Source organism: Seriola aureovittata, chromosome 15, assembly GCF_021018895.1.
Source record: "Seriola aureovittata isolate HTS-2021-v1 ecotype China chromosome 15, ASM2101889v1, whole genome shotgun sequence".
Classification (NCBI taxonomy): domain Eukaryota; kingdom Metazoa; phylum Chordata; class Actinopteri; order Carangiformes; family Carangidae; genus Seriola; species Seriola aureovittata.
Genome location: NC_079378.1, coordinates 20475913 through 20490837, shown reverse-complemented (window position 1 = coordinate 20490837; position 14925 = coordinate 20475913). Strand labels below are relative to the sequence as shown.

Below are 14925 nucleotides of genomic sequence, written 5' to 3'. Positions count from 1 at the left end.
GTGTGAAAAATCAATTCAATATAACTACTTTTTAAATATTTTGGTCCAAAATGACAGATCTTGTAAACACCCGGGTGAGATTAAGTTGGTTAAATTGAAAGCCGGTAGAGTGTAATTTCTTCATATAAGAAACTACAACAAACTAGAGGAGTAACATCAACCACCAAAATGCTAGGAATGTTAGTACAGTTGTACAAATGCAGACGTTAGTGTTTGTTTTAACAAATACACACACACTCTACACTAACCCTAAAAAAAAAAAAGAAGCCACCTGGTGCAGGTATATTTTCTCCCGCTGCACTGAACTGTGACCCTGACAGCAGACTACATAACAAACCATGACTTGTAAACTGTTCCACCCAAGTGATGTTGCAGTGTAATCGGTTTTAGAGGCGTGTTACTGTACAATTAGTCATGCTGACCAAGAAATGTCACACATGGGACAAAAATAAAATGTGCTCTGCTCAGAGTGGCCCTGAGCAAGGTGCACACCACCCAAATGTTTCACTGGAGATGCTCAATTGTGTAGCAGTGTAGTAGCTTGAATATGAATTATGAGTGTAACGCTGATTCCTCCCTGTGTGCAGCTGGTTTGCCTTGTTAAAGAAGGATTAAAGGCCTCCATGCATATCTGATTAAATCGTAATCTAATACAGGGAATGAAGCATCAGAAGAGCACTGGAGATGCAGATCAAATAACATGTGAGGGAGTGGGCAGCTTTCAGACACTCCCTCATGCAGAGCAGCTAATTTAGGATTCAACAGTTCAATTATAATCATTTTAAAAAGAGAATGCCAAATGGAAAAACTAGACCACTTCTTATCTCAGAGGCAGTGGAGCCCAGTGTCAGTGAAGCTGCTAATGTTGGAGATTTTTTTTTTTTTTTTTTTTAAGTAATACGGCATTCAGTAGATAACCGTTTGCAGCCAGATCTGAAACAAAACCGGGTACCCTCACATATGCATTTGTCATGTGTGAAGAACAGCATAAACCAGACTCTGTTAAAAAAATATAGCAGTTTCATGTTTTGTTTTGTTTTTTTATTTAAACTGATTAATCAAGCGGATTATGAATAGAAAATCTTTTTTTTTTTATTAAACTTTCAATACCAGACAGAATAATTCAGCAGGATAGTTTTCATGTTTGGCGATTACAAAATACTCGATATTATTGAAATACTATTGTTAGCCTATATGTATTTTGTAAGAGGGTCGCTAAAATCAAAGCAGAGTTAAATTGGCCCATTTTTGAATGGAGTTCTGCATATCACTTTCTCACTATGGGGGGATTAGCCAACTCCATGCAAGCCAAGACTAGCTGGGGAGACACCACTCTCGCTTTGGTCAATACCCCCTTCACACACACACAATACACACATGCGCGCCGTCTAACGTTAGACAATTCACACTGTCTGGCCACTAAACACCAAGAAGAGCTCCACATATCGTTATCAAGCAAAGTAATAGGAAAGAAGACAAAGCACAAACCACGAGCATTAACGCGCTAAGTTAAAGTTAAAGTACCTGTGTTTTGTGGTCGAGGCTGCGGTTGTTGACCACCGTTGGTCGCGAGATGAGCTTAGCTTTCGCTGTCTCCGTCTGGCGCTTCACTGCTGTTACATTCCCTCCTCATCACAGCTTCTCCCCGCGAACTCAAACACGTCAGGCTCAAAGTATTTCAGGATATTTTTCAATTACTGTCCAAAACGGAGGGAAAGTGCGCCGGTGGTCGTGTTCACAGTTAGGTTAACCCCAAACAAAAAAGGCTCCCCCGGGACAACAACGCTCGCGGGCAGCGTTCAGTCAGTTGCTGTGGGAAAAATAAAAACTACCATCTTCACACAAGATTCCTTCTCTGTCGAAACAAAAGTCTGACTAAAGTCGTCTTTCTCTGGAGCCACAGGGCGAGATTTCCAGGTTTAAACTTGTAAAGAGGCTCCTCCGTGTGCGACTCAATGGAGAGCACACCTCGGACTGGATAACGACTACAGCGGAGGAGCAGCGCTATCTCTGTGCCGCCTTCAAGTGCTGTCGGAAATGTCGTAAACGGCCGAGTCAAACACTGAGAAAACAATGAATTATGATATTTGAGACTTTTAAAATCGCACAATGACTCAGCTGAAGAGCAATTTTCTTCCATTCATGGTGCTGCTGCAACATAAAAGATCTTACGATCATTTTCTCAGCGCAACATTATTACTTTTTGTTAATGAGGGTGTGTTTTGACATTGCTAACTAAAACCAAGATAAACAAATGGCTTTTTAAAAATTCAATGGTGAATGGCAAGCCATTGATTTCGGTGTGGCCAACAAATGGACCTTTAAAATTATTTTTAATCTAAATCAAAAGCAGTGTTGTATGAGCATAAACATATGAGATGTGGTGGTCAATGATGGTCAATAACCAGCCAAATGCAGCACAGATATGAACAATGTGTTGTTGTTGCATGACGACGTATTTAACAATTCATTTTGACACTAAAAACTCACAAAACAAAATGTCAGTTAACCCTAGAGACATCAGAGTCAACACTGTCAGTTTGTTATGAAATCTTTTGAGGGAAGTGAGAGGATTTTGAGCTGTTTCAGTCACATGCACACACAGATGCTGCAAAAAGGCATATAACCTCTGAGAGCAATGTGCTTCACTTCAGAGAAGGACTCAGAGTTCAGCACACAGCTGCCCTTGTGTCTTACTTTTAGCCAGCACCGGTGCTGTTTGGAACAAGGTGTCTTTCTCTAAAATATCTCTCACTAGAAACTGAACAGAGGCTGTATCGTACACAGAAAATCATTTCAAGACCATGTCATGCAAGATGTTTCTGATTATCAATGATATGAAACAGTGATGCACACAGGCCTGGTCCAAAACACATCTTTGTGCAGGTCTTGTCATCACTTACAGATATGTTATTTGTCATTTTTAGGCATTATAACCTAATTGTGGGACTACTTACTGGCTGTGAAATGCAGTATGCAGCTAGTCAAGTGAATCTGCAGTGTGTTTGGCAGATAAGGCAGTTCAAGTGGCCTGGTCACCCAATCTCATCTCCTTGCTCCTGCTCTTCTCAGACAGACGATCCCAGGCCTGTTATAATTCACTTTCCACCTCGCAGGCTTCAGTGACAGATAGCCTCAGCCTGGGGATGTCAGTGAAGAACTTTTATGACTTGAGGCCACCAGTCGAATATTAGCCAGCAAAGGTTTCTCTGCATCTGTATGCTTGACTGCAGTCACAAGAGTTACAAGTTACCTTTCAGTTACATACATCTACAGCAGCTACTTAGCCGCATAGACATCAGCTGACAGGACAATACAGCACAGTATTGCACTTACAATATGCACTTTTTTCAGTTCATACACATATATAAAGTCAGTCACATCATGATGGCATGAATCATGCTTTTCATTTGAATAAGCTGTAGTCTGCGTTAATCATATCAAATGGATATCTTCCAAAGTTACAGTCGTCTCAGTGCAAATTTCTCTGTTGAGCTGCAGTAGAAGGACAGAGACTAACGGAGATCATTTTGTGCTGAAAATGCTGCACTCTGGAAGATATGCACTCAGTTTTGGACAGTTGTGTGTAATTACTGCAATGAGCCATGTGAGGATGAAAAGTTACATGGGAAAGATTCTTTTTCAGCCGCTTTCCACACGGCTGAAGTGGCAGTTGATGCGTCTGTGTCGTGAACATGGTTGAACATCTCTGCTGATGTCTGTCTTTTCTCGTACCACTATACAATTGTCCTGTCTGTTGAGCGTAAGGAATTTCAAATGAAGCTTACTGTGACAGATGTGCCACCACACAATAGGACCTTCACTCTGTATTCATTCAAGGAACATCTTTTTCTTTAACACCAAGGTTTTCTTTCACATACAGACATTTTTCCTGGATATCGAGATTCATCACCTAATAACATGCCACAGTATCATTCCTACTGATTGTACTCAACTGCAAGGGCTACATTGGGAACATTTATAGCTGTCTGTGCTCTGCAAAAAAGAAGCAAAAGATTTGCCTTGGGAGTGACAAGTTTATTTATTTCCGAGGCAAAAAAGCTTTGCTTGCAATCTCTGCAGGGCTGTTCCTCACTCGGATTTTCTTTAAGACTTAAATTACAGCTGCGGTGTGGCAGATGTATCAACTGCAGGTTATCACTGGGTACAAATGTGTAGACAACCCCTCCTGACTCATAATCTGCCACCCTTTGAGTAGTGTAATTTAACTAAGACCTGAACTTAAACAAATTAGTTTGTGATTTGGCCTGAAAATCTGGTTCATATAGAAATTTGATCCAAAGACGCCCCCTAGTGTCATCATGTGCTCCATGCAGTGAATATTATACTGGGTATTTACTGAGGACAATTATGATGCATTTAAATTCCAAAGCCATATCCAAAACAACAATTTCAACAAAATTGAAAAACAGAATTTAAGATGGTCCACGTCACTGCCAGGAGGACCAAACACGCAGTGATCAAATACATTAGCTCCCCATGAAGCCACAGCTCCTTTACAGCACACATCTGACTCATTCTAGTAAAAAATGTAAGACTGAGCCATACTTATCATTGAGATACATAGTAAAAATATGCATAAAAAAATCATCAAAATAGTGTCTACCCATACAAACGCTGGATTACAAATCAACGTCAGGCAGTTAACACACAGAGAGAAAATGTGTTGTTCAGTTACTCCCTTTTAATGCAAAGTAAAACAGGAATATAAAATGATTAAAATCAACATTTATAGACCAAATATGACAAGAACATAAACATAAGAGGAGTTTGCATTTACATTGTGCATTTATAGTATACTGTACATTTCATCATTCTTTTCTATTTTAATCTTAGTTTACTCTCAATTACAAACTGGGTTAGTTTAGCTACTGCATGACTGTACCAGTACCAGCAAAAAGTCAAATAACAGCCACATGAAACAAAAAAGATATTGTATATAATTCCAAAGCTGCTTTGATTTTCTTGAATGGTGCTTGTTTTTCTTCAACAGATAAAGTGTTGTATCATTGGAGATAACCGCCAAAATAAAGTACACTGATATAGGCAGGGAAGTAATGGAGAATAGATTCTGTACAAGTTAGAGACTTTATGAAAATTAGTAGGCTGAGAGGTGGGGTCAGAGAGAGGTGGTCTTACATTTTTGGGAGAGTTTTATAGATTAGATTTTTATTTCAATAGACTGAGAAGTAGTTTGTGTGCACCATGGATCATAATTGGATGTGCATTTTGCCACATGCAGAGGAAAACAATCAGTGACCTCAGCTCTTCCTCTCATTTCCCTCCAGTCTCTCCTTTTATGAAGGAGAGTTAGTCAGTTTGTGCCTGTTTGGACAAATCTGCATCCAAATGTGTCCTTCCATTTAATCTGTATATAATTCTGCTGCCTCAAATTGTCTAAACACACAGTCAAAGGTCGCTGTCACTTTACTCTGAACTTTAACAGATCTACAGTGAAGTTAAATGCACAGTATCATGTAGAGTTCACCTGTAATATAATGCATATTTAGCACAACCTAACCTGCCAGCCCAGTGGGTGAGGGGAAAATATCACAATGCTGAGGCCCTTCAGCAGCCACAGAGCTGCTGCTTCCTGGTCCCTAATTCAGTGGCATTGATAATAACTTTTTATTAGAAACTCTTGGGTCAAAACAGAGAGCAGCAGTATTAGTAAACTGATTGTACCAGTATCACATTAAGATTGACAGATTAGGGAGGAGGGTGTCGCAATTGAAAAAGGTTATTAATATTTTTAGTCAAACTCACTGCCCACCCCAATAATTTTCATAAAGTCCCTTAATACAAATAAAGTTTAACTACAGGCCGTAGAGTGATGTACAAGGCAGTGATTTCTACCACCATCAATAACATGTCAAAAAAAAAAAAAACCTCAGAAGAAAGAACCATGCGTCACCTCTTCCGTCAGCTACATGAATCTAAATGAAAACATCCTGTTGGCTCAGATCAACACACCTTTGGCTGGTGTTGCCCATATTTAACAGTTACCTGAACAGCAATCATGTTGCTTTAGCACAACGACAACAAACCAAAAATCTGACCTCTTCGCCAAGAAAACTATGAAATATAAAAACATCTGAATCTTCAGTGATATATTTTGCAAAGTCGCACAGCATAAGCTTGTCAAGCGAAAGGCTGCGGGGTTAGGGCAACAGGACAGCAAGCTAAGTGCTGGGGTTCAGTTTCAGTGCTGTACACTTTGTACTCACTAGTGTGCTCTTGCTCGTGCTCGTGCTCTTTTTTTCAGTACTGAAAAAAAATCTAAATAAAAGGAAGGAAGTGATGGCAGAGAAACTCCATGATCTACTCTGCCTGACCAGAAGCAAGAAAAAACCTGATTATGCTTGTTTGGAAAATATTGTGAGTGTGGGATTCTTCAGTTATTGAATTTTAATGAAGTTCTCAATATGAGTGAGTAGCCTGACTGATACATTCACTTTTTCTACATTAAGATCATTTGAAACCATCTTTACAATAAACTTTAAAAGTGACTGTAGTGAATGAACTGATGGTGGGACGAAAGGGCACAGCAGTACACATCGACAATTCTTCTCTTGTATTGCACTGAAATGTTTTGGCAATAAACCCTTAGGCACAAAGCTCACTAACCAACAGGCAGCTCGTCCCAGCAGCCGACAGACTACTGACAGACATCAATCACAAGCATCTATGTCAGCTTTGTCACTGGATACAGGTGTAATACTGTCTATATGATATTTGAAGAGATGCCCGGGGACAGTGGAGTCTGACTGTTGAACCCTGTCATGAGTCCAGTGAGGTCATAAACAGCACTCAGAGCAGAAAAAGCCATGATGATATTATAGTGCAAATAAGAAAGCAGAGCTTCAAACGATCAGAGACTGTAAGGACGATGGAAGAAAACTCCCACACCAGTCACAAGCGCCACGTTTGTTATCAGCAGCAGTGGCATTACTTGTCACCGACGCACAACCAACTGTTGCATCAAACACATTAAATGCTGGTTAAAAATGGAAATTTGTTGAAAAATAAATGCTCTGTAGTCATGTCTATTTCGGATGAGAGCCCTGGAATGTATGAAAATATTCTAAGCATTGTCCTTTACAAATCTGTAAATGTGTTTCATTTGGAGCATTTTTTTTAAATCTTAGAGAGTCACTGCTTAATTTTTTTTTTTTTTTTTTAAATGAAAACTGAAAACTTTTAAATTAAAATAAAAGAAGAGGAGCCATTTCTCAGCATGGGGCAGGGCAGCAAAATAATCTCAAATGAATTAATGTCACATTCTTGTGAGGAGACAAACAGAAATGTACAGTAAGATCTAGTTTTACCAACCTTTTATGAACTTAAGAGTGCGACTACAGTTTCTGCACAGTGCAATTGTCCAGCCGAGTAAGCAGTTTGAAGGAAAGCTTGTGTTAGAAAAACACCCGAGGTGGCTCTCTGCCACTGACTCTACATTCATACACACGTGAATTCAAGGTAAAGGCCAAAACAGTGTTTGCAAATTATATTTAAGTGCAGCTAACAGGTGAAGCTTGCCCCTCTCTAAAAACTGTATAATAAATGTAAAAATAATTAAGTTAAGCACTTAAAAGTCAATTTAATTTTGTGCAATTTTTAATGACAGAGAAGTTCTAATCAGTCTTAATGTGGTAAACTCCACCCGGCTGGTACTTCAAGGTGGTTAAAACATACACTGAGAATTGCCTGCAACTACTGTCTTCGCCTGGTCTGTTTGTTCCCTTGTAAAACACACTGTCATATTTCAAAGCCTCTCACTCACTCACACACACTGACACACACGTTCTGAAAAACACTGCAGTGAATTCAGACACTTCCGACAATTTCTGCAGCGTGTTCACTCAAGCACTCACTGCCCAGGGGTGAAGTGCATGCTGTGCTTTAGCTGTCGTCCTCCTCGTTGCTCTGGGACTGGGTCTTCTCCGGATTGCAGGAGCCTTCAAAGCGCTGGGCGGCGATGACTGCTTGGTGGGACATACTCTTCCTCACTATGTCGCCTTTCCTCCACAGAGTGATCTCCTGCAACATCACAGTAAAACACTGATGATATACAAGATGGTGTAAAGGAACGTACCAGTGGTGGCCTCTCACGTCTACCTTGGTAGGAGTTAGTGAAGGTGAAAATGTGGATTTATAAATTAACAAATATTCAATTTCTGAATAAGAGAAATTCTTTAACAAAATTAAACCCACTAGAGCTGTCAAATTTAAACAATCCGTTATTTTTGTGATTTTTTTTCAGTAAAGACGTATTTGTTATAATTTATAGAAAATCCTCTTACTGTCAACGTAATTAGATTGTTCAGCCCATTTCTGATCCAACCAAGTTCATCTGTACTTAAATAAATGTTTTACTTTACTGGTCAACAGTATGCATGGTTAATAAGGCACCCTATATCCTATGTATCTGCTTGCTCACCTAGCAACTAATGAATATTAATTTCATCATCTCTTATATATTAGTTTAGTATATAAAATGTCCAAAAGCTGTCAAAGTTTCAGAGTCTCCGGTGATGTCTTCAAATCTTTTACTTTGCCCAAACAAAGTTCCAAAACTGATATTTTAAAAAGGAAAAGTTTAACATATTGGGAATTAGATGAAGAGATCAACACACCCTGTTGTCTGTACATTAAATATGAAGATTCAACCAGCAGCTGGGTTAGCAGCAGTGACTGAAAACAGGGAGAATTAGTCAAGTGAAGTAAATTTTTATTTATATAGCACAAAACCACAACAGGAGTTATCTCAGGGCACTGCCACCAGCATCCGGTTAGCTTAGCTTGGGACCAGTAACCTCCAGGAGTCAATTTAACACTCTGATTTTTGTACATATTGAACAAATGAGCTATAACATGTTAATTAGTGAAGTTTAGAGATGATGATAGGAAGAGTTTGTTACCTGGCTACATGTTTCCATCTGTTTCCAGTCTTTGTGCAAAGCTAAGCTAACCAGATGCTGGAAGTAGCGTCATATTTAATTGACAAACACAAGAGTGGCATTGAGTTCTCATCTAACGCTCAGCGTGCAGGAGATTCATTTATTTCTTGAAATGTCAAACTTTTAATTTACAATGATATAACTGGAGAAGCTGGAACCAGTGAATATTTGGCACTAATTGTTAACTGATTAAATAGTTGAAAAATTTATTTTCTTTTGGTTAATCATTTAATTGATTAAATCATTGAATTGGTTAATCGATTAATCAATTAAATTAATTGTTGCAGCTCTAGTTGGAACTGTATAATATGCAGAGAGGGCTGATAATATACCAACTTTTAAGGAATTTATAAATCACAACAGAACTGATGAAAAATAGCATTTAAACAAATTTAAAAAATAGTTTTAATAGAAAACAGTATATTAAACAGATAGGTCAACAGAGGCCAAAAAGCTCCTTCCAGAGGCACAGAGGACATTACACAACTATTTCTCTCTCCTCGTTACAAGTCAATTGGATTTTGTGAGTAAACCTTGTGGAATGCCCCTTTAATATTCAAACGTGTGTATCATATCTTTAAAGTTTTCAAATTAGCAAGAACAAATCAACAAAGAACATATATTATAATATTATATAACTAAGCATAGAATTAAAGCCTTAATATCTGAGCATCAAGAAATCTAAATGAACCACCAACAGGTGGAATGGTCACAGTGTGAGTGAGGCTGTAGTGCAGTATGTGTACCTGCTGTTTGAAATAGCGTCTTTCCTCCTCATCGATGAGGACCAGGTTGAGGTAGTACCGCACAGAGAACTTCTTGTTAATGTCCCTCATGGTGGGTGTCATCTCATATCCTGCCAGAAACAGCCTGATGGGGATGGACTCTCCTGCAGCACAAGAGGTCAGAGAACAGAATTTGAAGCATGAAACAAATGAACTCATACACAACAGAAACACTACAGACAGTAAAAACCCTCATCATTACCTCTGACTGGGGCACCATCCATGATTTCGTACTTGGCTATGGTGTCGTTCTCATGGTAGACGTTGGGTCCTGTGCCAGTAGTCTCCCGCTTGATGATATCAATCTCCATATGTCTGATCTTGATCCTCACCAGCAGAAAGTAAATCTTCCCGACAATCACATCTTTTAGGTGATACCTGCAAGCAAATGGCACAATCTGTCAAAACCAAACACTCCTTCCCTACTCTCTCTTGCCTTTAGGAAGGAAACAGGTACAATTAAAATGAACAGGTACAATTCTGATCTGAGAGGAGTTATTTTTGTGGTTTACTGTATAAACAACTCATACTTTGATTTATTGTACTCAAACTCTATGTGTAGACAGTCCTCGATCCCCACTTCCATCTTGATGGAGGAGTTGAGCTCAGGGTAGGTGCTGAGTGTGTGAACCACAATGTCCAGCTCTTTGCTGATGTCGTTCAGTCTCCGGCTCACGGTCGCCCTCAGAAAGTAGCTGGAAGCAAATGCAAATTAGCTGACAAGCCCTTATATGACTATGAAACAAGGCTATAACACTGAAGCCAGTGCGCAATATGTGACGTTTTACTACTCAAAATTCACCAGAAAAAATAAATAGCTGATCTGGAATGGAAAAACAAACTTCATATTGTGAGATTCTTTGCACTAGTGGGGAAACAATTGTCACATTTTGCCAGAAAGGCTGGCTGGATTTCATCAGTTTATATTTAGGATTAGTGTTGAGTGTTACCAAATCATGTTAGAGGAATACTTTAACATTTTGGGACAGACACTTATTTGCTGTCTTGCTGAGTGTTAACAGAGAATATTGAATCCTCTCTCATATCTGTCTAAATATGAAGCTAAAAAACGCTTATCATGAAGCAGTGGGAAACAGCTAGCCTGGCTCTGTCCAATGGCATCTAATTTTAATCATTACTAAAACAGGAAGTTGACGTTTAATGGGTGGTGGTCCACATAACAGACAAATGTGAGAGTGGTGTTGGTCTCATCTACCTCTACACAAGAAAACAAATAAGGTGTATTTCCCAAAATGTCAAAATATTTCTTTACCATGTTAACGTTAGCATTTTAGCATGTTAAATGCTAACTTCACCACAGGCATTTTAACATGCTAACAGTAGCATAACGACGTTAATATGTGTAGAGATACAATGATGATAAGCTTTCAGTCACTGCTGTTTAATGTGTGGAGTCATGATCTAAAATGTTGGCAAAGTAGAAAATAAAGAAATGACATTGTTTCAGTCACATGGAACATGCCGGAGGAATTCTTTGAAACGTATAATTCAAGACTCATTTGAGTTTGACTAAAGTAAGAAATCCTTTGCCTGTCAACATTAACGTCGCTATGAACTACTATGTATGGAGCAAATAAAAAATTAAAAAACGGGTATATTCAAATATACATTGCAGATAACTCATGCACACTACACAGAGCACACAGCCGAGCTCACCGTAATTTGACATTTTGACCAGTGTAAGACTCGTAGGGTTTCTCCACATGTGTGAACTCGAAGTCAAACGTCTGTGACTGTGTGAGCTCCCCGGGCCGAGCCAAGTCTTTTACCAGAGACACGAACTCATGGTGGTTTCCTCTGTCATAGTAGAGCTCTGGAAAAGACACACAAATAGCATCAGGCAGCTACAATGGAGTGGCTTTACATGTTCTGATTAAGAGTTTGTGCTTTTCTTTTCAAGCTGACAGCTGCAAACAGCCGAGATTTGATCTGATGACTGTAAAAGCTTTGTCTTGACTATTAATGTTCAATGTCTCTCAGCTGTTCTAGACTGAAAAACCATTCAGATAGTGATCAGTTATTTGATAACTGGGCATTCATACTACACTCACTGCAGTACTTTACAATTTCACTTGAGACAGAAAATTATGTATGCTGTAAGAAATCCATCCATTTGGAGGCAGATGTTGGTGAGAAGTAAAAGGGGAACGGGAGGGGTGCAGCAGCCAAGGAAGCATTCAAGATGCATTCATGGTAAAATGTGTCTAGCAAGTATCACGTAAGAGGAACTTCTTAGCATTGCTGCAAAATGTGCATTTAACCCAAACTAAGCTCAACTATGACGGACTGCATTTTAATAAATTATGAAAGACTGTAAACTAGAAGAGTATTTATGGGTAAGGATGCAAAAGAAATGTAGCTGGACTGAATGAGGAGTGTGTGCTGTGTAATTAATTACAGATTTAAATTAAATGTTTACTTCCTCACTTTGTTTTAGAATCCAGTCACTTAAAAATCAGGGATTAGTTGACATGGTGCAACCTGTACAAGCATTCAGATCCATAACATGTGATATACTGCACTTTAATAGCTGAAAACCATCAATCTCTTCTTCTTATTGGTTTTTAAGACAGACTGAAAATATCAGCCTCCTGCTGATCTAGTGTTATTTTGACTATGCTGCTAGTTGATGTTACGGGACCCTGTGAAAAACACAAAACAAACTGCTGAGAGTCATTTCAGGCTTGAACTCAGAGTCATGTTGTTAAGTGTCAGTACTTATAACAATAATGTAAAGTAACATAAAAGACAAAAGGGAGAAAGTAAACTAACAACAAATACAATCAACATTAAAAGTTTAGTAAATAGTATAATATGCTCATAATATGTTTTGCATAGAAAATGTAGTGGGTATTTAATGACTTTTTGTAATGTTCAGATTCAGTTTTATAATCACAACAGCAACATTCGTTCTCAACCTGTAACTAGGTGTATTATGTGCAATCTGGACCTTTAAATGGAAACTCTTTCTTAATAATAAAGTTACAGCTCTAATCTGACCTAAACGACCCACATTTCAAACAACAAGGGTCAAAGGTCAATGAGACAGCCAGCCAATGGCCGCTGTGTCAGCTGACGTTAGCTTACATCTGTGTCTGTCACGAGACCCGACGGTTCACACTGACAGTTGTTATGACAGTACATCACATTGAAGTTAAAGTGCTTCACTCTTGACTTATTAAGACAAATATAATACACTACACAGAGTGAGTGTTTGGTCGTGTGGTCAGTGCCTGTAGCTAGCTACCTAACACCTCCTGTCAGACTTTGGCTACTTCTGTCAGCGGGCTCGCTGTGAAACGCAGGCCCGCCAGCCGCTCACCTATCTGGCCGATAAACTCAATCTTGATGCCGTTGTGCTCCAGCCTCTTTCCGGGGTATTTGAGCGTAACGTTGACTTTTCCCGACACCGTTTCTCCGTCGTAGAAGAGAAAATATTTGTCCTTCCTACCATCTTCGCTTTTGTGCTCAGCTTTCTTTCTCGTTTCGGCGTCATTCAGAACTATGTCGATGTCCGCACTTTGACCAAACCCGAAGAAGCTCATGGCTGCTGGTCAGTGAGGCTCAGTCACTGAATCCTGCTGGAAAAGACGCCTCCTGTTGTGTAGAACAGCACTCGGTAGAGTACTGTCGTGTTGCCGAGAGATGTACGGTGCAAACAGCTTCCCAGATTACTCAGGAGTTCGAGTTACAACCGGCTGACTGCGCATGCGTCGACAGTCATGTGAAGCAAAGCTGTATTTATCTGACGAATTTTTCTTTTTCTTTTCTTTTTTTATTTTTCATATAAACTTACCATCGCTCCTAAACTAACACAAATATATGTGGTTGAATGTGACTATTTGAAATAATGGTAGCTTTTCCCGGTACGATAGTCTGCACTTTCTTAACGCAGTATCAACAGGCGGAAGAAACCAGAAACATTGAGCCTTTGTGACTTTGCTACCCGGAACGCAGACTGTCAGGTGCTCAGATTGTCATGTGCTTCCCACCCTTTTTGGCGCGTGTCCTTAAATTATATTTACTATCTCACATTAAAAAATCTGAGACATGTAAAAAGTGAAAATAAGTTTTAGTTAACATTATTATTAATATTTACCTTTATTATCTTGAGACGCCTCTAATTCATTTTGGGACCTCATGGGGGAGTCTGACCCCAATAGGCTGGGAACCACTGCGCTTTTAATCCCTCTGCCTTTTGAGAGTACTATACTTCTTGATCTATAAAATACAACAAAATTATTCTTGGTGTATAGACGTCTCCTGTTTCTGAGTTTGTATATGCAAGCTGAGACACAAATGTTTCTGAGTATGAAAGCCCCTGTGTCCAAAAGAAAACAAATGTAGTCTGCCTATAGGGCTTTCTCATAAATAGTCTACAGTACTCCATGAGAACAGTCTTGGTATGATGTAATAGTTTTAAGCACAAGATGTCAAATGTGCAATTTTAATGCATCATACTAACTCAGTTCAACTAATTTTGGTGTCTGGAACTGTCACAGTAACAATAAATGTATCTGTGTATCGATATTAATATTCAAGCTTTCACTCACTCACACAATGAGTGAAGACTGTTGACACTGCTGTGATGGCATCGCTGCTCCACTAGAGGGCAGAATTGAATCACAACAGGAGATGGATCAAACCTTCGCTTCAGAAGGTGTTTGAGTCTTTATTCAGTATTTTAAATTTCCATATCAGAATAAAACCTCATCCTTTTTCTTTTTATGCCAGATTTTAATTTTCGATATTATTGATATGACAGAAAGCTTCTGAAAATTTAAAACGGTTTTCACTTAGAACCAATGCAGGATTTATGTTTTATACAAAACTGACTGGTCAAAATTATATTTTAATGAAAAGCAAATATAATTCATATATTATATGATGATATGATAGATATTATGTTTATAGAGGAAGGAACAGTTACCTCAAAATGTGTGTGCGTGTGTGTGTGTGCTCATTATGAGGTTCCTCTGGGAACTGATTATTTTAACTGTGTAATTAGTTCTTGTGACTTGAGAAAAAAAAAGATACTTATCCTCCTTTGTGAGTAGTTTTATGATCAGATTTGGCAACAGTTAAATGACTCCCCTCAGGCTTTTAGTTTGCATGAATCAAACTGTAACAATGTTCTT

At 38.9% G+C, this 14925-nt stretch overlaps 2 protein-coding genes across 4 annotated transcripts in view; both read right to left on the bottom strand.

The window, feature by feature from the left end:
- arhgap32b (Rho GTPase activating protein 32b) overlaps positions 1 to 1958 on the bottom strand; it is a 113629-nt gene extending 111671 nt beyond the window's left edge. For all 3 annotated transcript variants that reach the window (XM_056398146.1, XM_056398147.1, XM_056398148.1), the window contains exon 1: positions 1525 to 1958. The gene's annotated coding sequence lies outside the window, so the exon portion shown is untranslated. The remainder of the gene's footprint in view (positions 1 to 1524) is intronic.
- A 2727-nt stretch (positions 1959 to 4685) lies between these two features.
- Positions 4686 to 13802, bottom strand: vps26bl (vacuolar protein sorting 26 homolog B, like). The gene is made up of 6 exons (XM_056397721.1): positions 13110 to 13802; positions 11444 to 11600; positions 10297 to 10461; positions 9969 to 10144; positions 9728 to 9870; positions 4686 to 8061 (listed from the first exon to the last, which is right to left on the bottom strand). The coding sequence occupies exons 1-6, from the start codon at positions 13330 to 13332 to the stop codon at positions 7924 to 7926; spliced, it is 1002 nt and encodes a 333-aa protein (XP_056253696.1). The 5' UTR covers positions 13333 to 13802; the 3' UTR covers positions 4686 to 7923.
- Positions 13803 to 14925: the final 1123 nt, after the last annotated feature.